This window comes from Labrus mixtus, chromosome 2 (assembly GCF_963584025.1).
Source record: "Labrus mixtus chromosome 2, fLabMix1.1, whole genome shotgun sequence".
Classification (NCBI taxonomy): Eukaryota; Metazoa; Chordata; class Actinopteri; order Labriformes; family Labridae; genus Labrus; species Labrus mixtus.
The window spans coordinates 18,913,931-18,941,548 of record NC_083613.1 but is presented as its reverse complement, the minus strand read 5'-3'; the positions used below and the strand labels follow the sequence as shown (position 1 = coordinate 18,941,548).

General features: G+C 39.8%; 1 protein-coding gene across 1 annotated transcript; it reads left to right on the top strand.

The window, feature by feature from the left end:
• The first annotated feature begins 76 nt into the window (after nt 1-76).
• On the top strand, nt 77-26,909 carry LOC132987435 (zinc finger protein GLIS2-like). The gene is made up of 7 exons (XM_061054504.1): nt 77-507; nt 14,404-14,592; nt 16,161-16,354; nt 16,571-16,756; nt 17,794-17,927; nt 19,863-19,981; nt 23,031-26,909. Exons 2-7 carry the CDS (start codon nt 14,427-14,429, stop codon nt 23,684-23,686), a joined length of 1,455 nt encoding a protein of 484 aa, XP_060910487.1. The 5' UTR covers nt 77-507; nt 14,404-14,426; the 3' UTR covers nt 23,687-26,909.
• The last annotated feature ends 709 nt before the right edge of the window (nt 26,910-27,618 follow it).

The window sequence follows — 27,618 nt, the reverse complement described above, 5'->3', positions numbered from 1 at the left end:
CCACAAAAGTCTCTCCACGCACCTCCCTTCTCTCTCTCTCTCTCTCTCTCTCTCTCTCTCTAGTCTCTCCCCTCCTCTCTGGAAGTTCAGTAGACCAGCGTCGCAACTGGGCGATGCACCTCAAAGGGAGCGATTATATCTTTGCGGCGGATTTGACCTTCACATCGCAGATAAAATCGTCACGATTTGAATGACACTTTCCTGTACCTCTTCTCAGCTAACGTCTCTTTCATTTGAAGAGAAAACTAATTATCAGAGGACAAGGTTTTTGGTTCTGAAAAGTGACCGCTCCTCTTGAACGATCCCCTGTGGGAGGATTTTCTTCCTAAATAGAGATTTATTTCTTTATTTTGAAACCAGACAACCGATAACTTAATCGAATATGGTACGGGACACGCTAGTCAAACTCGATTGATTTGTGTGTGTTGAATTGGAGGCTCAGGAGCACCATCAGAAAAACTTCAGGGAGAAGAGGAGGCTGTTTCAGTGTCTACAGGCTGTTTTAAGGTAAATCTGGCTTTGTGGCTTGTTTTTTTATCTTTAAAAAAAATATATATTTTTTTTATTAATCCCTTGTGTTTCTCCTGGCACTGGTTTGAAGCCAATGTGACGAGTTTTAAGCTGGTTATGAAGCTGACTGAAATTAATAGTGATGCATACCTTATGAGCCTCAAAAGCAAACAAGACCATCAGCTACACGATTGACTACTATACAGGTTATTTAATGTCTGTAAATGCTAAGAGCCGGGTCGGTGTCGGAGGGGACAATTTACGCAGTGGAAAAAACAGCCTTTTTTATTTGTTTTATTTTTTATTTTTTTAAAAGCAAATAGCAGGCTATAAGTGATATGATTGATCTTTTAAAGAAGGCCAGGTGGGATTTTTGTCAGTAACTCTGTACTGGCAAATGTACAGAACAAGATTAGCAAAGAGATATGCTTTACCACTTTGTCCACAATGGGTGCCAAAACAACACAAAATGAAAGTGTCTGATCTTCATAGTTGTCAGTTTGTCGTAGAAATAAAATGTTAAATCACTCAACAAATGTTATTCAGATAAAACATGTTTGTTTTTTGTTTTAAACATAACATATAAAATCTCATATAATATGACAATCATAGACATTGAAATAAAGTAATAAGGCAATTTATACATATAGGCCTACAACTGCTAATTTTAGCTGTATGTAAAAATTAAATCAAGTGATTAAGGCAACTTACTAAAAGTAAATGACAGTGAAATCTCCTTGTGTGAATGACTGCTATATCAAGTTGGCACAAGTCAACTGCAAGTTATTTTTCATTATGAGTATTCTTTAGAATCAGATGAAACAATCCTTAATTCGTCTTTTATCTTCAGCTCTCTATATGGAGCTCAACAAGGCTCTAGCCTGGGTCCACTGTTACTCACTAACAGTTAACGTTATTGTGATTGGCACTGGCCCTAGGAAAAATAGTTGGGAACATACCAAAGTAATGTAAGCAACCCCCAAAATAAATAAAGGTAGGACCTCAAATGTGTTAATTATTGAAACATTATTACATTATAATCTTTCAAGACCAGACTTTTAAAAAAATCATTCAGTCATTATGCAGAAACAGACATGTTTCCCTGATGTTGGAGAGCAATTCTTGGAGTGCCATCAGGTCTGCCAATGCAAGTCTGAATTTTTGGTGGGACCTGGCAGAAGGAATGAGCACAAATGGGGATATTCTGGCAGTGATTTATGCATTCACTCTCCAATAGTTTTGACAACTTCTTTCCATAAAGGAGAAACAAAAGAGCAGTTCCACAGTAAATGAAGAAAAGCACCTGCTTATTATGGACACCCTGTAAATGCATGAGTTAATGTTTCCCCTAGATTGAATTAAGATCTCTTTCAAAATATTTGCAAGGAGAAATTAGAACATATGGTATAAGTGATATTTTCTATAGTGTTCTGTTGCTTTAAAGAAACTAAAAGGCAAAGATTCCAGTGACAGTGTTTAATGGCAAATGATTTGTTCTTGTAGTTGATGTTAAAAATCACACACTCTTGAGGCTGGTGAAGAGCCTGTTTTCACCGAAAACATGATGTTTAACTTTATTGTACACAAGAATTGCTGGATTACAGAAAGTTGTGAAATTTGGTTGAGGAGACAGTTGGTTGGGTTCTGTAGGCCTCTAAAATGTTTGGAGGACCATCGGTTGATGGATAATTTGTGCTTTGAAAGTCATATGGCAGATAGATGTGCAAAACGTTGACTTTTACTGCAAAGGGTATCGTTGGTTGCAGTGATTTTGGTAAAAGATATAGTTACTCCTTAAAAATACACACTGCCGGGGTGCCGATTGGTCCAGCGGTTGGTTTGTGCACCCTAGAGGCTGTTGTCCTCAAAGCTGGCCACCAAGACCAAGTCTCAAATCAAGACTTAAGACTCCACTGAATAATGCTATAACCCCGCCCCCTCCAAAAAAATAAATAAAAACATTGCTAATGTGTCATCATTCTGTTGGTGCCAGTTAAGCAAAATGCCCACATTGGGTAATTTGAGAAGCAACTATTTTGTTGTTCAGGTGAAGGATTAGGATCTCTCTTTGGCATCAATGGACTCTTCGTAAAATTTGTTATCCTGTGTGGATCAAAAGTGGTGACCCTTAGTGTCAAAGTTTGTCACCTTACCAATTTCTATGACTTGTGTGCATGTAAAAAAAAGGTGACAGTGACAAACAGTTTACACAGCACACACTCCCATGACACATGATACAAACAATCAGTTGAAACATGGAGGGGATGAGATCTTTAACTGTAGTTTTTTATTGCAGCAGTGTTTGTTCATCAAATCTACAAAGTCCTCAACCCTGATTAGACCACTCAGACTATCACTGACCATGACTCCGTATCCTTCCTATCACTATCTGATCATCACACCTCCACATTACAAAAACTCCCACTTCAGCTGAAAATAATTTCATGCTTTTATTTCAACAAAAAATCTAGCGGGACCCAAAAGGAAGGGCAGGTTAAGGGAAGAGAGCCGATGAGTGCGTCAGCTCCACTCAAACCCCTTTCTTAGTTTTCTGAGATTCGTCACGGTGGTCAGGGTGGAGGGGTTTTGAAGATGTGAGGTTTTTTGTGCGGAGGCTGCAGGTTGCAGCTTAGTTGCATCATGCTGTTCTCCAAAGATTGGACCCGGAGCCGAACAAACTCCTTTCCTGTTGTTGTTGGGTGCGTCTGTCTTACAGCCCACTTCCACCCACACTGTCTGCAGCAGGGTGGGAGAGTTGTTCATATGTATGGCATATATGACTCTGTGTGTGTGCGTGTGTGTGTGTGTGTGTGTGTGTGTGTGTGTGTGTGTGTGTGTGTGTGTGTGTGTGTGTGTGTGTGAGAGAGAGAGAGAGAGAGAGAGAGAGGGGGAGAGCGAGATAAAGTCAAGGTACATAAAAATGATTAAAAAGACGTACATAATATACAGCATAGTAGGTAAGAAAGATTAGCAGTACATTGGAGGTAGAGAAAAGCAAAGAAATTCAGAGTGAAGAAATATTGAAGTGAACAAAAAGTTATAGTAAGGGAATAGAATTAGGAACGGTTGTCATTGGTAGGAGGTTTAATGGTGCCAAACAATGCCAGTGCCTTCATGTCATCTCTCTGAGAGGCAGAAATAAATCTAAGTATGTGAAAGAAAAAGAGAAATTAAGATGAAAAGAAATTAAAGCAAAGACGGATGAAAAGAATGGTTAGATTAGTACTAACAGATGCAATTAAAAAATGAAACGTGTTTAAACAGGGAAAAGTTAAAAGAGGTAAAATCATGCCAGAAAGAATGGTGATATAGCCTACATATGCCTAAAGGGATAATGAAAAGAAGAAAGTAAGAAAGACATTGAAAGAAAAAAAGAAAAGAAAAAAAGAAAGTAAAAAAGAAAGAAAGATCAAACAGTGGTTTGATGAAAAATTAACAAAAAAATTGCAAAGATTTTGAAAATGGACAACAAACAAATTGAGTTGCCAAAGAAAGTTAAGAAATTCTGGAAGGAAGAATATAAAGTATGAAAGGTAAGGGAGCTATTGTGGAACCATGAGTGGAGGGAGACGTGCAATGACTCTCCTCTTCCTCCTCCATCATTCCCCTTCAGCCCCCTGTGTGGCTGCTGCCCTCAGCCCTCTGTTGTCTCCATACTCTGCCTGCTGTTTACACATGATGGGTTGAGCGGGTTCAGCTCAGCTATAAAAGCACCACTCCCCCGTTTTCTCCCCTGCAGCCGAGGCAGGAGTCAGGAGGCCTCGTAGGAGACTAGAGGGTGGGAAGTGGTGGTGGAGAAGGAGGCCTCTCCTGATTCTCCTCTTTTTCTACCATATAACTCTTTTTGACTTTATTTTCTCCTCTCGCTTTCCGCTCCTTCTCGCTTGGCTCGTTGGCGTGTTGTGGTCTCGTGTTTGGGCCCAGCCCTGGACCAGACATTCATTTTTCTCCTCTTAGTTTCTAACCACTAACTAAGCACTGGCTCCCTGCATCCCCCCCTCCTCCTCCATCTTAGGAATGTCTTATTCACCTCCTCTCTCTGTCTTCGGTCTTTGATTCTTGCATGCTTAAAGCTTGCATGCATCTTCTCCAACATCTGTAAACAAACACAAAAGTGCACACATGCTTGCTGACACAATCCAATAAATATTCAGACATGCAGGCATACTCTTTCTAACACATAAAAGGCCCCCCGTCAGTATGTGCAGACCACCTGTGAGGGAACACACATCCATAAACCTCCCTTTCTTCTCCCTTTCTTTTCCATTATCCTCCTGAGAGCCCAGTGCCGGGGCCTTCACTTCCAAACCAAACATAGACCAAATTCCGCAAACCCCACCTACCCACATCCCCCCTCCATCGCTCCCTCTCTCCCCCCTTCTAATTCTCCTCTCCCACTGACCTCCGTCCCTCCCACAAGCTGCCTCTTGCTCTTTTTCATTTTAGCTAGTGTTTGAGGAAGGAGGTAAACGAAATGCTGGCCTCCACAAAAAAGCATTTTTTTTTTCTAAACATGAGCATAGAAGAAGAGGGAAAAATGGAAAAAGAAGAAAAGATGTCTTGGCAAGGAAGGGAATAATGAGTGAAAAGAGGGATCAAGAGCCATGGCAGATGGGCAAAGAGTCAGGATGGAATTCTTCTGTGCCCTGTGGCTCATAAGACAGTGAGAAATGTACAAAATTGATGAAATAAACACTAAACAGAATATGTTATGGGATATCGCAATGTTTAAAGATGTAGCCTAACTGTCAATGGACAAAGGATCTTTCTGATCAATCAAAAATCAAAACTAGTTCAGTAGAATCTACAACTCCTTGGATGCTCTTCACTAAGTATTAAACATTCAACGCATATGTCAATGTCTCGCTCCAAATTCACTATTCTTAAAATGTTTTCCCATTGCTAAATTAACTCGTGTTCAGGTAAGCCTATAGTTCAATTAATGACTAAAAATGGGCTTAGCAATTGCTAATCTGCGATGTTATGCTATCACTTGCGGTACACTCAGACACATTGACACCCTAATCTATATTCTTGTACTGTTCTTGTTTTTAACAGAAAGTATGAACTACTGTCGGAGTTGGCAATCATTTTTTTTATTCCACATATCTCATGCATATCTGCTAGCAATACAGGACTGCTAGCTGGTGTACCGCTGTAGCCGCAAAGCTAACTTTTCCCCATTGTAAGGAATGAGTAAGTAAATGATTGGTTGCTTTAAGGAATTGAGAAAGAAACTGTTGCATTCACTTATATTTGTAGCAACTTGTTTGTATGTTAAAATGCTAGCTAGACGGATGGCAAAGCATACAGATGGTCTTCTGACTCTAAAGATCCTTGTGGAAATCAGTAGAAACTGCATGGGCTTACTTTTCATATTGCATTTAGCTCCTTCTTGGAGAAGCCTTGATCGGTCCTCCAAAGGACTCATAATGTCAGTTTCTTTAATTCTTCCTGCTTTACTCTCGGTGGACATTTTTCTACCTCATTACTTTGTTATTTCATGGAGCCTTTTCTCTTTCTCTCCTTCTACGTTTCCCCATCGAGAATGAGAGGAACAGCCTACAGTACAGCTGGGGTTGGTTATTATTTACTGGCTTGGCACACACACACACACACACACGCACACACACACACACACACACACACACACACACACACACACACACACACACACGCGCGCGCACACACACACACACACACACACACACACACACACACACACACACACACACACACACACATACACACACACACACACATACACACACAGTGGAAACAAATTGGGTGAATCTGCTCTGCACTAAGGAATGTGAGGCGCATGTGTTTGTGTGTTTTAGGTCTGGATGGCTGAGCTGAGGGAATGAGAGAGGGATGGAGGAAAAGAAAGAAAAAAATAAAAGACAAAACAAGGAAAATAAGGAAAATAACATCTAGAGAAATAAAAAAGGAATGATTGTTTGGTTTCAGACTTTTCTATGACTTTTATGTCTTGTTTGAAAAGATAAAAACACTTCTCTCCCTCAGTCTTTCTGTCTTTCTTTCTTTCTTTCTTTTCCATTTAGCATTTCATCCCCTTTACTGTCTTCCATTTTCATTGTTTCTTATCTATGTCTGTCTGCCTGTCTTCATATTTTCAACACAACATGCACTTTTTCTTTTTCATCATCTCTGGACCTTTCCCCTGTCCTCTTCTCCATCTTTCGTTCTCTTTCCTCCGCTCCTCGGAGGGCAGTGGTGGATAGGATGAGTGCTGGGGGGAGGGATCTGTTGCTCGGCTGATGGTGAGAATTTTCCCGGAGGAAAGGCAGAGCAGAGAAGTGGAGGGGTTTCTGTGTTGGCCTTCTCCTGCTTCCTGGGATGGTGGTGCAAGGGACTATGGTTGGTGGTTATGAGTGAGGGTATTGAACGAGAAAAAACTCGAGGACGCAACTACACTTTGACTGTTTTTTATCCCACTTAACTGATATTATATCCAAATATAATCCAAATGTTTGCGCCTTTGTCTCCAGTCAGGTTGGTGGCAGTAATACACCTTGAAGCCGCTGCCATTAATTACAGGGAATAAAAAGCTTTCACCTATTTGAAAGCTCTTGCGATGAACTTTGGGTTTGCTTTGATTTTCGCGCCACCTGTTGACAAAGCTGTATCTCTTCTCTCTTTTCCGATTTTATCTCGTATTGATGTAAGTAGTGTTTTCTAATGAAAAATCTTCTTCTTCTTGGTTCCCTTTAAACAGTCAAATCTCAGAATCATAGCCATATTAGCCGTATGATAAAACTTTAAACCTGCCACTGGTCACTTGTTTGCTAGTTTTCAATACAACAGGATGTTGAAGTTGTTGAATATGGTCAGATTTTTAATTAAATGCACCTAAAAAGACGAGCAACAAAGGAATTTCTAAAATTCAAGCTGAAAACAGAAGTTGACAAACCACTGAATACATCATCAACTTTGGCCTTGAGGTCAAGTTCAGTATCCACTCTCTTTATTTAGAAGAGTCTTGAAGGTCTTGAAAAGGATGTGTAGAGTTAGATCATAAATCTCTGTAGGTTTTTCTAGACAAGCAAACCTTTGTACATAGTATGACTTTGCAGGAATTTCAATTTCAATATTGATAAGTGCAGCTTTAGATTGGTTTTGCTTTTGTTTATAAGTGAATGTAAAGTAGTTGTGCTCATTGTAGTGTATGACTGTTGGAAAAGATCAAAAGTAGGACATTTGAAAACTCTTACAACTCTCCATGAAGGAAGCAGCCACTACAGGTATCCAGGGAGGAACATGATCCATACAAACCTGCACCAAAATGGTCTCAGCTTGAGGTTTGTGTGTCATGACTATACATGGTTAAGTTCACTTTTGAGCTACAAGGGGATAAAGTGGGATGAGTTTGCTTTCTCCTTTATTACAGCCCCACTGCATCACTGATCTCACTCCCATCTGAATCAAATATATGGCCTCTGTTTCTGTTTTTTATTCTATTTGACTCCAGCTTCATGTGTTAATAAGAGTAGTTTATATAATGATGTGTAATTCTTCACCAATTTCTATCAAGCTGCCATATGTACGATACTGTAGTTTGACTGCTCTACATGTCTCTGTTTTACAACTCCAACATTATGAATTAACTTATACTAGACATATTCTAGCAGCCCGTTCTCACTTATCCAGTGTATATATTTAAGTTCTTAATTCAACCCAAGTTATGATCTTTTTCTTCAACATAACCAAGTACGTTTGTCACTGTACACTTCCTGACTGCAATAGTTTTGCAATCAGGTGTTATCAAAGGTGTTATGCTGTTGGCCTGAGAGACGTAAAATATAAAATGATTGCCAGCAAGCTTATACTTCATAGCTAGCTTGATCGCTGAGTTATGCACATGCCAAGCTGAGTGAGATCAGCATCATATTTTGTTAGGCCACTGACCAAGCCTTGGTATTTGAAGAGTTTGGAGTCAAAAAGTTTTGACTTCACAGGAAATATTACTTTTAATCTATTACCTTTCCACCAATCTAAAATGTTCCTTTCAGCACAACATGCATCAACAATTAGGTGTTTCCTTTTTGTTTACACTAAACTTAAGTCATGTAATGTATGAACGTGTGTGTTTGTGTGAAGCTCTGAACCAAAGTAATGCTTCTGCCGTGCTTTAATTTGCTCATTTTACTTTCATATCGGAGTCACATTAACTACAGGGCTTGTGATATGGCTGGCAACTGAATGCAGGCCAGTCAACATGTGTTAGACTTGAGTCTAAGGGACGTCCTCAGTTTGGCATATTGTGACCAGTTATGTTGCTGACTGGCTTCACACATACAGGACCTGTATGAAACAGATAAGTCATTTTGGACATCTACTCTTACATATTTACACTGTATTTCACAGAATAAGCAGTAATCATGCCTATTGAAATTCAGCAATTGACAGATGTATCGTTTGATAGCCTTAGATTTGAACTGTAAAAAGTCAATCCGATTTGATGAAAACGCTGTTAAAAAAGACTCGAGTCTTAAAGTTATGCAAAACTTACTTTACAAAAAATGATCTTTTGAGAAAAACTCAATAAACCCTGTCTTGAGAGTTTAATCCCCCCTCCTCCTCACACCAGAGCCACCACCACTCCCCTCCTAAATGGTAAAGACGCCAGTGTCAATGTGAAATACACTGCATGCTCAACCAGTGGCTATTGCAGACTTGCACTGAAGAGTTGCATCACTTAGCGCTACCGAGACAGAAAGAGAGAGAGAGAGAGAGAGAGAGAGCATAATACTGAGAGAAATAATGGGAAAAGTGTGAGGAGAGAAAAGGGTGGGAGCCCATATCTACCTCCCACAATTTCAGTCCTCCCCTCTTTTCTTCTCTTGCACTTTTTTCCTTTAAAATGTTTTCCATTGCCTGCTCACTTTCTGTCTGTACGTGTGTTGTATTTTTCCTCGTCCTGTGAGAAATTCACTCTCCTCTCTACTCAATGCTGGCAGTGAGATCACTGAGAGCTGACATGATCAAACTGCGGTTCAACGCTCACAAGCTGTGAACACTGACGGTAAACTTCCCTTCCCTGCTGTGAAAGCAGAAACCACCTAACTGCAGTGTCGGTGGTTTTGTTTTTGTGATTTTGAAACATGATATTGTCATTATACTGTTTTGGATGATCTATGAAGGCTCGGGCCTAAACAAAAACACTTTTTGTAATCTGAAAGGATCTCGGAGGTCAATGAGAAAAGTGGAACTTGAATTTGCCTTCCTTATATAAAAATGTTTTGCCTCCAAGAATGGCAGAATGTTTTCCGTGTAGTCTCCAGTTAACCACAGTATGTGATAAGAGGAACCACCTACTGTTCGCGCCATGCTTCCCCACCTACTGCATGTCCTCAGGGGACTCCTCTCTGGTCAACTTAAGCCACTTTCTCTTTTTTTTGTTCATATAAATATCCCCTACTTTTTGCCATAAAGAGGTGTCAATATCAACAGTTCAGCCTTCAAATTCAGTCTGTCTCCTTCTGTCTCTGTATGCCTCCAAGTCAGGAATAACAAACCCTCCTGTCACCCTCACTGTTGCAGCAGCATTGCGTAATACCTTATAAGGACGTGGGATGGAAAGATCAAAAGATGTAACCCCTAAAAAACATCTTCAATCGTTCCTCCCTCCCACTGAAATAAATTACTCTTCTTCCAAAAGCCCATTAATAACCAACTTTTAAAAACAGAGTTCATCGACCGATCAAGCTCGTGCTTTGAGACTCTTGAGATTTTGTCTCATTGGTCACATTTCTCACTTCCAGAAAAGAGAGAGGAGGAGGAGGAGAATAATGAGGATTTTATTAAAAGCTTTATGTGTAATAACATCCGTACAGGAGGAAGTGATTTACCCTCAAGTCAAGATGAACTTGTAAAGTTCAGAGTTTCTGCTACGACAAAATATATAATAAAAAAAAAAAGAACAAAAAAAAAAAAAATGGAGTCCAAAAAATACTTGGGAGTAAAAAATGTGAGAGAAGAAAAAGGAGTGGGAGGTGCAGAGGGCAGAAGGGAGGGGAGGAGAACAGGAGAGGTATGCTCAGTTGGAGGACTGGGAGAGGAAAACCACAGGAAGGAGTGAGAGGGAGGGAAGTACGGGGGTGGTGGGGGGGTGGGGGGTTAAAGAAAAAAACGTTTAACAGGGAGGGTAGGGATAGGCCAGTTCAGGGCACTGCGGAAGCAAAGGTTTCTCATGAGAGTGGGAAAGTGTCTCATGTTTGTTAATATACGTACGTAACACCCAGGGGGCATCCAACCTGTCAGTTCAACATAAAACTGTTTGAAAAAGATTTAGTGTATGGTTCTATCAGAATATTTTAAGACATAGTACTGTGTCACAAAGGAGCTTTAGTTCAAATGATGGTTTAAAGCGGTGGTGGCTAAGGTTTTGGGTGTCTGTATGACAGAAGTGAAGTGTCCTGCTTTTCATTGGTAGTCCAAGTATCTCATAGTGTTTTGCTTTTTGTGTAGAAAACATCATAGTTATCTGACAACTATCTAGTTTGAATGATCTTAGTTAATGGGTTTTCTCCAACTACAGCCTCACGGTTCAGTTTGCTTGCTGGACTCTTAACAACGGCAATGCATGGAAAAGATGTCTCGGCCATTTTTTGCATCTCATTCCCGAAAAAGTTGTTGATCCCAGAGGCTATATCGAGCCAATGGGTTCTGAGACCGAGGTTGCGGGTTAGGGTCCTGTATCCAGGAAACAAAACCTTCTGTGTCTGTTCCAACTAATTCTTACACATGTTATGAATACACCCTAAGTGTGAGGTTCTTGAGGTGCATAATGCTTGTGTGATGGTGTTATTTTATCTTTGTGTGAGAAATGTTTATTATCAAGTATATACAACGAGGCATCAGTATAACTATGTCTGCCGTTGTGTAATCTTCATTCACTTGTGTGCAAAGTGTTAAGCTTCTGCATAATTTGTTTGAATCAATTGTGACCTGAGGTTCGTGCTTGTATATTTAAGCATGTACTGATATGTGAGAACATTTCTGCAGTTTATTGCTGTAAAAGGCAGCATGTTAAAAGTTGTTTTTGAGGTTTAGATAATAAAATGTAGGGCAGCAGTGGGGGTTAGGAGGGGGGTGAGGGTAAGGGTCTAGCTTATGCACTATTGTAACATGGTCCACAAAAGTATGTGTGTGTGTGTGTGTGTGTGTGTGTGTGTGTGCTAACTAAGTTTTACATGTGTTTACAATTAACACTATGTGCCAGTATTTGCATGCAATTGTGCCGAAGTGCATGGTTTTGTGTGCAAGCGTGTGAATAGTCAAAGTTTGTGTTTTGCTAGGCAGTAGGGGATCCATAAGAGGGCCCGGGCCTGCTGCCCAATCGCAGGTCATTGAGGGAAAAGAGGGGGAGGAGCTGCTGGGGGTGGGGGCTCACGTGTTGTTATGAGATATGAGCATGCTCGCTGGTGTGACTTCAGTCTGCTTGCGTGCCTGGATACATATGGTCCTGTGTGTGCGTGCCGACACAATACCTCCAAATACTAGTGTGTGTGGAGAGAATTGAGCGAGGTTGCTGTGGAATGAGAAACCAGTGTGGTGAGGTAGCTGGCAGGCCTACAGAAGGACCTAAACACTGACTTCATTGTGGTTTAGCCTCTGCCTCATATTATGTCGGGGGATCCTGTCGGTGATTGTGGAAGAATTTGTGGTGACAGCAAGTTTAGAAGTTAAAGAGGTGTACATGTAGCTGGAAAGTCGCCAGTTTGAGTCCCAGACTGTGTTTGGAAATCCAGCCAGTGAAAGTAAATTAAGAATGCACTTACTGCCAGCTATCATTAAAGAGCCATATAGGAGAGACACACAAGGAAGGTTTTGCTGTTATGTCACAAATCTACATGCTACCCACGTCTGGTACCATTTAGGAGTTACAGTGGAGGCGAATCCTGGCTTTATATAAAAGAACTGGCTAGAAAAACATACGGAAAAAAATCTGGTACTGGTGTAAGATTTCAAGTCAAATGTGAAAAGACTGCAAGGCGGATGTGTTCCCTGCTGAAGTAATAGGAGTTTTTGGTAAACGTTTGTATTTTGTTTTTTTGCAGAGAGTCGGATGACGCTATACAACCAGGAGACGATCGGCATTTTAGCATAGCATAAAAACTAGAACGGGAAGGAACAGGTTTTAAAAACAATCAGAGAAACACGCCTTGGGCTTTACAATTAATGTTCAAGTAGGAGCATTACAGCATTACAGACCAAATGCAGAAGTAGGTGGTTTTAAGGCACCTTCACTCTGCTGTTTTGGATGCCCCTCGGTTTTGCCAGGCAAATGGCAGACCAACAGGTGTTGCGGCGATGAAAGCAGACAAGCAAACTGGTTCAGATATAACTGATTCCACCCGACCTAAAAGCCTTTGCATTTTTTTAATAAGCTCAACGACCCGGAAAAGTGGTAAAACAAGGATAAATATTGTAGATGCTTTTGAAAAAATGAAGCAGGGTTAGAGCGCAGAAAGGTTTCAAGAATAATGCAGAGCTGGCTAAACACTGAAGCTTCAGTGTCCGCGACATGAAAACCTGTGTGCACATCGGCTCTGGGGAGGAGGGGGCGGGGGGGAGACAGCTCTCGTCAGTGCTTTGAAATTGGTACTACAGTAACCATTTTAAACGTTAAGTGTCATAGTTACATATTGCTCCTTTAAAGGTTTGAGTGACTTTAAGCTGTGAGGATATTAGAGAGATTAAATCACCCTTCTCACAGATGTAGAGGTTGTGTAACAGTGAGTGTGGAGCAGTTGTACGGGAAACGAATGTGCGTACATGCTTCGAGCATGTTTGGTCCACTTCACAGGGGAGTTTATGCCTATAGGGTTCACTCCAGTAAGATGTTTTTCCTTTGAAGCAGATATCTGGGTCTTGAGTCATCCATTCAAACAAGAACACATGAGTTTAGTCACCGAAAAGTGTGTGTTTTTAGCTCATGCCTCAAACAGAGTGTCATACGACGATGGGTGGAAAACAACTGAAAACTCTTGTACAGGCTGTCGGTGAAGCACAACCACATAAATGTAGAGGATCCCAATAACAAACCCACATTATAATGCTTTTCAGACATTTTTTTTCCCTCATGGACTGAGCAACAAGTAACATTTACAAAAAAAAAGGATGAATCTCGTGGACAACTGAATGGTTTTAGAAAACATTGAGAAAAAGTTGGGCATGAATGTAAGCTTAAATTAATGTACAATCTGAATTTGAAGTTTGTTGTATTCCCTTGTTCAACAATCTGAAGCTCAAATCAAGCAGCCACTCTGTTATTCCTTCTGTCAGCATTGCATCTACAAAGGCTTCCTGTGGTTCATTTAGTCTATAAACCACAATGTTTGAATCATGTTTTAATGGTATCTGTCTATTGTTGTGACTCATTTTGCTGGAATTTTTAAACATAACTCAGAAGCCAAACTGATCTTCAGAATAGCAAACAAGTAAAATTACATTCAGCTGTCAGAAAAATGTAAAAAAAAAAAAAATTGTCCATTGGAAAGGTTTTTTTTTCTCACATAATGACACTTCAGATGTAACTTTACATTGATGTCTATGGCAGACTGTTTTACCCACCTATGGGAGAATTTCGGTGCTGGGTGACATGTTTGGTGACAAAGGAAATGAAGTTGCCCTCAAACTTATGAAGGGCTAAGTGTCATTGTGTTGGTTTAAATCGCCATAACAGACTCACTGCTCTAATTATCCCATTTGAAATGTCACCAGCCTATAGCAGAATAAGATCCATATGTTTCCCTCATTATTTGGTGGAGACCTAAAACAGATCACAAAGGTAGTAAAGAGACCATGTGCATGAATATGAATTGGTATTTATGGCAACTTGACCGCATGGTGTTTCTCTCTCCTCAGGTGGACCAGAGCAACCAGCAGCCATGCTGTCCCTGGACGAGCCGCTGGACTTAAAGCTTCCCTCACGACGCTCAGATGGTCTGTTGAGATTAGGAAAGAGGGCTTATCCTTCTTCTATCTGTGCCCCTCTTGGCACCAATCGGCCACACCTGATATGCACAACCTTTCCATCTCCTCCCTCCTCCCCAGGTAACCAGGAAAACTAAACTTAGTTTTCTTCTCAACAGACATAAGGTTCTTCGAGTCTGCTATTCCTGCCCTTGCTCTCTGGCATGTTCATGTGTTTAAGACTATCACAGTGCTAATTCAAAAGTAGATTATCTGGATTCTGTGTTCTCACTATCCCAGTAACTTAATTTTGTAAATCCAATGAATGGCAGCTCTCTTCTTTCCTTCAATAGACATATATTGTTCCAGCATTTGTCAGTATGGCTCTTAACAGGAAGAGCATGACACTGACATGAAGTCACCATATACCTACAACCTGGCCTCTGTTACAGACTGAACAGATTGTGTATTTTTATACCTTACAGCTCAAGTGCTCGATAGACTGCAGAATGTCTAATGTGTGTTTAAATATTGCCCATTATGTCATTTGCAACCTCAGGATTCCAATTTGTATAGGACCGGGTTATTTTTGCTGTTTCCCCTTCTTACACCACATACTATATCACAGCCATTTCAATTCTGTTTAAGGAAACCCCTTCCTTGTGATGATCTGGATGGATGATCTTTTATTTATATTTATAGTGGGAAGGGAGAGAGATTGTTGATGGGCGAGCTACTTTGACCTTTAGTTAGAGATAGAGAGCAGTGCACTGTGATGTCTGTTCATAAGCTTGTCCCAATCCGAAACATGCTGGCCCTTTACGAAAAGCCACAGTTCAGTACGGAGTGCGGACTTTTCAGTCGGGGGTTTCAGTGGACTGAACCCTCTTGGTCATTCAGTGGTCATTTTTTTGGGTCCACCTCAGTAGACTGAACATTTCAGCATGGATACTAACTTCCGGGTTTTGTGCAGCATGGTTTAGATGCATTCTTTCAGGTAATGAGTTGTATTTTAACACCCACAATGCTGTGCGAAATTAAATGTGAAACGTCACTTCACGTGCACTTCCAAATCAAAACAAACGAGGATGGAAAAAAAAAAAAAACGAGGATGGATGCGGCTGGTTCGAGTAACACACACGCCTTTCAAATGTTAAGTTGTTAAATTGTTTAAATGCCATGTGAGGTTTTGTATTATTTACTGAGCCATGGTGCATATCACATCTGAGTTGGAGTGTCAATAACATGAGGCGGGCTAATGACGCCACTTCCACACTGAATGAATCAGACAAAGTAGGAACAAATATCTGCCTAGTGTGCGCGCCTATACTGAACAGTAGGTCCTAACAGTTTACAGCCTGGATAGAAGGGACTGTCTCCTGTCAGATTGTGTAGGCACTTTGCATTTTGGAAGCACCCGCTGTTTGTGCATTTAACACAATAGATGTTTTTCAAACCGTTGTTCTGGGGACTTCTTGAAGATGAACAACCCAGCAGGGAGTCATCTGAGAACTACTAACCATGGAGACATTCTAAATTCTTAACAATTGTTTTTCTGGTTCAACATGTGGCAAAAAGGAGGTGGTAATTGGAAAAAGATTAGCCCCTTGAATATATTCAGCAGTTCAGGGAGGCACAAAGAGCTGTGAAAACAATGTTTACTAACTGTAAGTTTGTACATGTTACATCATCCCATTTTGATCTTGCAGATTCTCTGTCTTCTTCTCAAGAACGACCCGGGTCCTGCTTCAGTCCTCCAGCCATGGACCTCAGCATGTCACCTTCCTCCCGCCATGCCTCCTCTCTGTCCCCATCTCCGTCCTCCCCCTGTTCCCTCTCCCCTTCCTCACCCCTGGAGTCCCTTAACAGCAGCACCAGCTCTCAGCAGCATCTCTTCTCATGGGTGAGTCCAGTTTTTCCTACAGTAAAGCAACATCAACAATTGCTGTTTTTCACTTTAAACATGTTGTGTGAAACTTGTGGAAAAAGCTTTAACTTGTGATTTAATAAAAATGAAATTTGATAGTGATAGCTGCAGTTAACGTTGTCATTTTAAGGCATTTTAAACATGATTCGGAGAAGTCCTTCTTACTTACTCAAACTTTTCCCCACCTTTCAGGAACCAGCTCGTCATCAAGGTATAGAGGGCGGAGCTTCACCGCAGGGTTTTCCCTTTTATCTGCCCATTGGGAGCTCACCGGGAGCATACACTTTCCCCTCGTCCATCTTCATGGGTCAGAACAGAGAGAAGCAAGTTTCACCAGAGCCCTCATTGGATGGTCAGCTGGCCTGCAGATGGATGAAGGTGAATATAATTCTAAAAACAAAGTACACACTTAAGGGACTTATGTTGGTAATTTTTCCATCATCAGGCTTAAGTTACAATGATATGACACAGAATACAACAATTTATCAAATGAACATCCTGCTCAGTCAATATACAGAGGGATTGAAAGCCTGTAAGTAAATATAAAAAAGACTAGCTAACAGGGAAAAGAGAAAGGAAATCGAGTAAACATTTTTAACATTGATAAAAAGCAATAATCACTTGCATCACTAGCTAGAGCATTGAACAAGGCCCTGATTTAAATTGCTTTAAGATAGTTAAACATTACTTTTATTTTGTCTCCTTGAAAGTACAATAAAAACCAAATTTTCTAAATTAACATTTAATGATATTCCTCTGATATTCACATTTTTTGGGGGGGGTTCGTATATTTAATCTATGTACCTACTTTTGTACGTTCCCAATAGCTAAAGTACGAAAAAAGTGTCTGTTTTCATGTACTGCTCCTCCTTGCTCTCTCTATGCTCTGAGTCTGTCAGCTGCACTCTGTTGAGCCCACACTGTTAGACCCCACGTGGGCCAAGTCTGCTCTGATTGGTCTGCCGATCCGCTCTGTCGTTATTGGTCAGTTGCTCAGCACGCGTCTCTGAAATTTCAACATGAGCTGCAGGGCTTGCCACAACGAGCCAATGGACTTAGATCAGTGATCTCACACTGACAATGACGTCTGACTGACAAATTTGTTTCGAGGGGGGCTAGAACCGAGCGTTACATGCAGCTAATGCTACAGCTAACAGGAGGACGTAGGAGAAGCCGCGTTTCTGCAGACTTTGAATTTTTGAGGCACAGGACACTTGGAAAACACACTAAAGAGCATATAAAACCAGAAAAAGCATAATATGGGACCTTTAAAACTAAAGAAAGATTTCTATTGAAATTAAAACTCTCAAAATATTGAAGTCACTTTAACATGTATCATCTGTGAACAAACTGCAGTATTCAATAGTAGTCTTATTTAACCAGTCAGTGTGTCCCTCTCTCTCTCTGTCCTCCAGTGCCACCTGCTGTTCGACTCGCTGCAGGACTTGGTCGATCACATCAACGACTTCCATGTAAAGCCTGAAAAGGATTCTGGGTACTGCTGCCAGTGGGAGGGCTGTGCTCGTAACGGGAGGGGCTTTAATGCCAGGTAAATGTTCACTCTCTCATTACTGAATGTAAACACAAATCCCTTTGTTTCCTTTAAACTTAATAAATCATTTTATTTGGTTGTCTCATTTTAACAAAACAACCAACTTAAATGAAGAAAAGCTGCTTCGGCAGCATGTATGAATGGATTATTTAATACTGATGGACACTTTGTGAATGAGTGTGATTGGGTAAGTGTGAACTGCAGTGTAAAAGTGCTTTGAGTAGTCTTCTGACTAAACATGTCCAATAAAGTACAAAAGCCCAAACTACAAATCTGCAAAGAGAAAGACAACTTAAAGACTTAAAGAGGATGCTTGCTCCAATTAAACGCAATGCAATGCAGACATATGCTAACAAGAAGCTCAAGCTGTTCCAGAGTCTGAACAAGAATAGCAAGAGCGGCTGTGACTTTCAACAAGTTGTTGTAAACTGCAGCATGCTTGTGTTTTATTGTGAGGCTTTTCCGTAATAAGATAAGATAAATTAGATAAATCTTTATTGATCCCCAGAGGGGAAATTCAGGTGCTGCAGCACCCCTGCCCCCCGACAGACTGGTAGAAGGTCTTCAGGAGTGTTTTGCCTTCACTGACAGTCTGAGTCTCCTTAGGAAGAAATGCCTGCCCTGTTCCTTCCTGAAGAGGGCGTCAGTGTAGTGAGACCAGTCCAGGCTACGGTTCAGAGCTCCTCATCTTTTGTCATTTCATTCTCTTTTAGTTTGTATCTTTACATAAGTAGGGGATGGTGGGAAATGTAACACCAACAGTTATCAAAATTAAATCAACTTTATTTATATAGCATTTTACACACAACACAGTGGATCCAAAGGAAAACAAGAACAAAAGAAGGAAACAAACAGAAATAGAAGAGAAAAGAAAATCAGGTGATGGAAGGATATAAAATGTGATTGTCATTTCAATAATAATAATAATAATAATAGTAATACTAGTAATTATTATGATAAATATAATAGGAATAATTATAAATACTTCATGAGAGAAACCGGTCGAAAAGCTAAATAGTAAAAATATCAATAGTGGGGGAGAATCGGATGAAGGGGGTAAACAAGTTCAATAGTTTTTATCACTTGGTCCTGGATCTCTGGACAGACCAAAGTCTTTGATCAGATGATAATAATTCTCTGACAGTGTGATATGGGGGACAGGTGTTCTGTGATGTAGGAGGGAGCCAAACCATTTACTGACTTGTACACAAACAAGGGGATATGAATTAATTATATAGCTAACAGGCAGCCAGTGAAGGGAGGAAGGAATGGGAGTAATATGCTCCCTCTTAAAAAAAAAACTCATGCTGCTGCGGTTTGCACCTGCTGGAGACGAGATAAACAGGACTGAACAGACCAATAACATGATCACATCAGTGTTTACTGCCTTCCTCCCTGAAACCACATGGTGGATTTCAAAGCTAGAAACAGGTGCATGCAGATACTACAGAGAGATGAAAACTGGGTTGTAACAAAGGAACATGTACCACGATGTCTATTGTATTTTTTGCCAAGGTTTGAATTGATTCCAGTTGTAGTAAACACATGTGGGTACATTGTGTAAAAGTTTGAGAACTCTACCTCAAAATATCAGTGAGTTACAAATGCTAAAGTAAAAAAGTGTTACAACCATATCTGGCCCACGTTAACCATAGGTGTGTTGGACCTCAACACATGGATACAGGAGATCAGAACTCTCTGCATGATCTAGTACAATGATTTCATTTTTTCAATTTAAGTAACTACAAAATCAGATCTTAAATACAAATGGTTTTGACATAAAACAAGGCCTTTTCTCTCCAACATCATTTTTTTTAAAGTCACGTGACCGATGCTAGGCTGCTTGCAAATAATGTGAAAATGACTTAACGTTTAAAACAACAACTTGAATATATGTGAATAAACAAACATATTTTTTAAAATGTTTTTTAGGTATAAGATGCTGATTCACATCCGTACTCACACTAATGAGAAGCCGCACCACTGTCCCACCTGCAACAAGAGCTTCTCACGTCTGGAGAACCTGAAAATACACACCCGATCACACACAGGTGAGTTCACAGTGTAAGAATATTAAACTGGGCAGCTTTAAGGATATGATGGGGATATTAAATATTTTCATAACAGAGCTGCTAGCATGGATGTAGCAGTTGATAATTGATTTAGAACAATTTTGCATTTTCGAAACTAGGATCTTTGCTAAAAAGATAAGATATTATTATTGATGGTTATTTTATGTTTTTGTCCTTGAAGGGGCATACAAAATGTGCTGTGTTTTGTTTTACTGTTAGACACTATATGACACTTTCCAGACTTTCTTATCATCCCTATGTTTGCAAAACAAGTTTGTATCAAGGAGGTCATCCCTGCATGATATTTTCAATTCAGGTCTTTTCTATGCATATACTGCAGAGCAAAATCAAATAAAACCTGAACAAAACTGAAAGAGCCAGTTAAATGGGTTTGGCGCTGTGAGATTCAGAAGTAGAGAAAATGAATCCTGCAGCTGTCAACGTTCTGCGTTGTATTTCAAAGTGTAAACTTAGCCAGTTTACTTAACTGTTTAAAAAGATGGACAACACAACACCTCCCTCAAAGTAAACTCAAAACAGCTGGAGTTCCTCCTACTGACTGGCTACAGTACATGTTTCAAACTCTTAATGTTAACTGACAGGACATGGGAAAACTTTTAAATTAAATTCACATCAAAAAACGTTTCCTCAAAACCAGCTTCTGTCATAATACCTAATAATTATCCTGCTGGTTTGTGTTTGAGTCAACAATTTCTTTTTCGGAGAAGTTTCTTTTTAGTTGACTAAAAATGTTTACTCATATTAATGAAAATTAATATGAGTAAACATACAAAATGGCTTCAACATCCAGTCAATTGGTAAAACTAGAATATAAGTCTACGACCAATATGCACTTTCTTTTGAGAGAAATACACCCAGGAGGGGGTTGAGCTGTAGTAAAATGCACAGTTTATTATACCCTGTGTGTTTTTTGCGGTACATACTTTTACAGGAAAATAAGGACATGTGTATTGACATTGTGTAAAAGTACATGGGACTCTCTCTCCCCTTATGACTGCATTTTTACAGTTTGTGTACACTTTGTTTACATGCAAAGTTTGGGATGGTTTACATGCAAATTTGGGGTGCTGTTTTCAGTAACATTGAATTTCTCTTTTTTATGCCCGTCCCTTCTACAAAAAAGACATTACAACATTAGCTGGAACTTCTCTTTATGGTTTGAAAGATTGTTATGACACATTTTACAACTAAGAGTTTCTTTATACAGCACTTCCGCTTTAACACATGTTGCACAAGGTGCAGTGACTTTTTTAATTCAATACAAAGACTTCCTGTTGACAGTGAACTAGTCCGGTAAGCTTATCTTTAGTGTTTGCTTGGACATTTCTGCTTAGTTATCAGGAGATGGCATAAAATCCTCCTTCCTCCTTTGTTACATAAGTGACATACCTTTATATGTATGGGGATAATTTCCTTAAAAAGGGAAGAAGTTGCCTGAGAACAAAACAAATTAAATCAATCAATCAATCTTTATTTTTTGATCATGGATTAATAAAAAATGTTATTTCGATACACTTTACACAAAACCAGTATGATACATTAATCTTTGTTTTTTAATATTACAAAAGAACAGGTAAAAATACCTTACTCATTGTTATGTTACAAAGGCCCAGCGTTAATCTGTCATGAGCACAGCACTTAGCAACATTTAGCAAAAGTTACAGTGGCAGAAATCTGGGCAAAATCAGGCTCGATCTGTGAACTAGTTTCATGTGGTCATTTAGCTAGCCTTTTCTCTCTCCTTTTCAGGCAGATTTCCATCTGACCTGTTTCAGCCAATCACAACTCTTATCCACACTGATGGGTTAAAGCACCCTTTTTTGTATTTTCGTAAACAGCCCAGAAGACTGTCTCCGATGTGCATTCTGCATAGGCTTTAATGTCAGTTTTCAATGATATATGGTAGTTTGTACTATGACAATTGATTTATGTGTGATACTAATCCTGTTTAGCCAAACATCAGTGCATGATGTTGAAATAAATCCATTTGATTTAGATTTTGGAAATGGCTTCATGGTCAGCAGCCCTGTGCTCTCATACGTTTTGTTGCTCTAATTTGCAGCGTACAAAAGCATCACAGTCACTGCTTGAAGTTTCGGGCTTTCTGCCTTTTCAGTCGGTATATTGAAGTCAAGCAAAGAACACAAGTTGCCGTATGTTCGTGTTTCACCACCATGGTTTGGTGTCTGTTTACCCTTAGGTGAAGCATATATTTGAATCGTTATACAGTAGGTTGACAAGTGTTTTCAAACTCAACTAAATGACTCTCTAGGTTTCATCCTGTTTATGAATGACAGAGTGAATTCTGTGAGCGTTGAAACTAAGAAAAAATGTAACAATAAACACTTAAGTGATGAACCCCCATATGGATTTAAAAAAATAGTGATTAAGTGATTTGATTAATTTGTGATCAAACAGATATAATAGTTGTAATTTGAGGAAAAATACTAATCTAATCAAACTGTTGTACTCTCGACCTTTACCGGCTTCTCTGCCAGAAGAGGAAGAGGCAAGTTACAGAGCATATCTAAGTATAAGTCTCATGAATATTCACTGTTCTTTCTCATAACATTAACAGTAAAAGTTTCCCCTGAAAAATGAAAAGTTACAAGTAAGCAAGCATTTGATTTGATCACAAAATACTGTAATACTGTAACACACACACACACACACACACACACACACACACACACTATGTTTAGAGGCAGCAAGATCAACAGACTCAATACCGAAACCTCTTTTTTCCTAATCTTGGCACTGGACTTATTTTTTATCCATCACTTCTATGCAATCTCAACTCATTCAAGATTCAGATAAAGAACAACATGGGAAAGCTAGAGATGTGCAGATGAGAAAAGAGTGGCAACCAGCACAGGGAATGCATATCTGTAACACAATATATGATTGAATGGTGCTTTCTAAGGCCTTAACACCTCCAGTGAAACCAATTCAAACCAGCATTTGACTGTTACTGTAATTATACTGTAATCTTCTTGTTTCTTTCAAGGAGAAAAACCCTACATCTGCCCTTATGAGGGCTGCAGCAAACGGTACTCCAACTCCAGCGACCGCTTCAAACACACCCGCACACACTACGTGGACAAGCCCTACTACTGCAAGATGGCAGGCTGTCTGAAACGCTACACAGATCCCAGCTCGCTACGCAAGCACATCAAGGCCCACGGGCACTTTGTTGCCCAGGAACAAGGTGCTGGGAGCAGTCTGGGGACCAGGCCAGGCCTCCCCGGGCACCAGAGGCAAGCTGAACATCCACCTGTTGGCGGTGCTCACATCTTCATCCCCAGTGCTGCAGCTGCTCTTCTTGGAGGCCTCGGGGGGTCTTTGCCGCTCTATGCTTCCTGCCACGCCAGAGATCTGGGTCACCAGGGGGCACCACTTTTCACCATGGGGGGAGGAGGAGGCTTCCCTGGCTCTCCTCTGTTACACTTTGGACTTTCAGCAGCATCCATGCTGGGACTGGGAGCTTTGAGAGGCTTGGGACGGATGGAAGGGAAGGACATGGAAGGTGAAGAGGAAGAGGAGGAAGCAGAGGAGGGGGAGGTGCTGAACCTGTCTGCAGGGGTGGGGCCCAGACGAGGTGACCCTTTGTCATGGATGATGGTTCCAACAAGGGCCCTCATACTCAAACCAGCTGTTAGCTAGGATGAGCACTCAAAAAGTGTGATTGGGTGTGTGTGTGTGTGCGTGTGTGTGTGTGTGTGTGTGCGCGTGTGTGTGTGCGTGCATGTACAAGTGAGGGAACAAAGGTTGCTCTTACCTGCAGAGCCATAAAAGCACTTCAGTCATTCCAGCCTGCAAACAAATGACGACAGACTGACAGATGCAAAGAAGTCTTTGTGTTGAATGTACAAAACAAACAAGAACATTACCTGCACTTTGCATGTTACAGCTATCTGAAACGTAAAAATGATCACTTCACTTACATCATTTTTCAAAGAATAGAGGTACACTTAGCAGTATCCAGCCATGCAGATCTTTTTCTAAAATCAAAGAACTCTCTTCCTGAAGTCTGCATTTTATTTTTTAAATCCACAGCCATCACAGTTTCAAATGTTTGTTTTAAACTAAATTACATTATGATTTTCAGATGTAATGTAAAGCCATCCTAGAAAGCCTGGTTAGTCAACTATTAGAGGAATCAGGTTTACATCTATTTTACTTTAACCTAAGCTTTTCTTTGTGTTGGGTATTAATAATGAAATGTTAGCATGCTAACATGCTACACTAAGATTGGTTATAATGTTAACTCAATGTCTTGTTTACAACTGCTTTTAGGCATGTCATTTTGAGCATTTAAGCATGCTGATTTTAGCATTTAACTCCACATGTGATGGCTCATATTTCTTTTTTTTTTTTTTTACTTTTGATAACTATCTGCATGGTTTGATTTTGGAGGTGTGACCGATTCATTGATGTTTCTCCTGTTCATCTTCAAATATTCACCGTAGTAGACAATCACTTGTAATAGATGAACTGCAGGAACATGAAAAAGCAGGTGCACTTATATGTTTGACAATCCTCACTGACTGATTCCATGGACCCATTTGTTACTTATAAACAAATACAGAGAAAAGCAGGATTATGGGGAGCAATGTGAAATACAGTTCAAACACAACAATTTAAACTCCCCAGGAGTTTTTAGCTAGTTATGAAAAAGACTGAACCTGATATTGGAGCCTCTTTATGAGCTACAAAACCATTTGAGACAATGAGTATACAGATGAACTATTTGTATTTGGTTATTTCTAATGAAATGAACGTAAACATTGCTGAAGGGTAGGTGTCACACTACATGATTGAAAGCACACTGCACAGAAATAAGCCTTTTGTGTACATTTTCTAATGCCCAGATTCTTCACAAGTAACGCTTTGACTAGTAAAAGAAAGCAGGATGAGATGTTTTGTTTAAAGACACATTACTTTCATATACAGGTTTAAACCTGATACAATGTTTTACTTTGTCCCTTCCCCGGGGGCAAAATTATACACAAACCAAAAGTTCCCAAAACAAAAGTTGAATAATTCCATGACTCCCTTAAAGTGGTTTAAAACACATTTGATTGCTTCACATGACAAGAGCACAAGGAGTGTTGACATGATGCTTTATGTGTATTGAGAAGAGAGCTATATGTTTTTAAAAGTCATCCGATCAGACAATTGAATTTAACGTGACTGAGAATCAAAATCATAGTCTTGTTCTTAAAAGTAGGTGTCCGACTTTAATCTGTACAACACGCGCACCTGAGACGACCTCTTATTGCTTAGTTCCCAAGCAGAAGAGACAGAAAATAATTACACCCCTCGAGGAAAACCGAATCTCATGAGGCCTTATCATGGATACACAACTCAGACAAAGATAAAGCAACCCTGCTCAGACTTGTTACCATCTTTTATCCAATAGCTGCTCTTGGTATCAAATATTTATAAAATTATTATAATGATATAAAAATCAACCTATAGCAGTGGTTTTCAAATTGTGTTGATGCCTCCCCTGGGGGGGGGGGGGGGGGGGGGGGGCACCAGAGGACTTCAGGGAAGGTGCAGCATTAGGAAAAAATAAACCAAACCAAACCAAGCGGAAACATCTTGTTAACTTACTTCTGCGATGTGTGGGGTAAAAAGGATATATACAGGGAGAGGAGACAGATCCTGGAGAGAGATAAAAAAAAAAAGGAGGAAGAACTGTATATGACCATGACTATTTGAAGTTTGGATTTTCATGGATTAGTCCAGATGATGATCCATGGCCAAAGTCGGTGCTAACTATTCACAGTATAAGGCCATGTAAAATCCTTGTGCCATATTGAGACCAAGCACCAAAGTTTGGAGACCAAGTTACGGGAGTTTTTTTTTAGAAAGCTTAAGGAATTCCAGTCACAGAACTGTAGTTGTTTTGGGGACATCTCTATAACTTTTGACAAACAAACTAAATTACAACAATTTCTGTTACGGTTTTTGTTTTCAAGGGGTTTTTTATATTTGTAAAACTATCATTGTGCAGAGAACTTAAAAATCACTGACATCACCATCATTCAAACGCTCTGGGGCAATCATTTCATTTGTCTTCATAGTAGTAAACTTTACACAGTAAGTTTATGTGCAGGGCAATTCTTTGGAATTGAATGGATGTGAGCTTTGAGTCCTGTATCCAGATCTTCATAATACTATCATCCATTGGCCTAAAACCACACATTGTCATTTGTCATTTCTCTCAGCTACTCTTTGGTTTGAATAGGTCAGAAACAGTTTGGCTCAGAGTTAGTTTTGGCTTGTGACTTAAGACTTAACCCACTCAGGTTTAAGGTTGTACTATTTGCTTTTAGTTTATCTTAAGTACATATGTACTTGCTCTATTAATCATTCCAAGACAATGATCTAACCATGATCAGCCCTACCTTTTGGACTGCATTCACAGAGGAAGGTAGACAAAAGTGTGTATAAGGCAGTACTGGGTACACATTTGCTTTGAAAGAATGTGAAAACACAAAACGGTACTCAACAAGAAGCCAAATAAGAAATGTCTCTTGAGTATTTTTTTCTGCATTAATGTTTGACAATGGCCATATAAGGCCAGTTTCTTTGTTGATTTATCTTGTATTGTTTGCATTTTGATTTATCCTAATCAGTATTTCAATGGTGTCTAAGTTCCTTGTGTTTCAAACAAAATATATCAAACAAAATATGACAAATATTTACAGATATGTTGAGTGTAAAATGTGATTTTGTTGAGTTAGGAAACAAAACATTGAGAACTTGACAACAGATGGGATCTGTACATCAGGGCCACTGCAACACTTTCTATGGACGTCACCAGTGATGGGGACGAGGACAATGACTGTCAATAAACAGACAAATGACAAATGAAGTTTCTGTCTGGTTTTGTGCTGTGAGAGTCTATTGTGTGTATTTCTAGTCAAACCTGCGATACAAGTTTTTTTTTTTTTTTTTTTGGGGGGGGGGGGGGGGGGGGGGGCTTCTATAGCTGGAAACAGGAAATGTGAGAGAGGGTGGGCGATGACATGCACCAAACAGCATCATAGGAGTCTAACTGCGACAAGTTCTACAAGCGCTACACCTTCCTCTGCTCCACTAAACAAACAAAACCAGTGCCCAGCTACAAGTAATTTTAAACTTCCAAAACAGGCATATATTCAGTTACTTTAAAATAAGAATTCCAGATTCACACTGTTTTATTTATATATCTATGTAAGACCTGTAAGGCCATCATTTTGCATTGTTAACAAATGTAATGATATGAAAAGCAGTGTCTTTGGTGAAGGACAAAGATCGTACCAGAAGAATGTCTTGAAGGCTGCAGGGCAAATAATTGATCCCATAACCTGTCATTATGAAAATACACTGCAATGAAAAAAGACAACGTCTGTCCATGTATGCGATTCCTTGTGTTTTCAAGACTATATGAACTGTCGTGTGAATTGGGCGGTAAGGTGATGCAGCTCTGATGGTTGCAATTTGAGTTTTCTTTTTTATTTAAACAACTTGTTTCACTTTAGCTGTTGCTGTAAATCAGCTGGTTTTTAAGTCTAGATATCATTTTGCTTTGGCATTGTTTT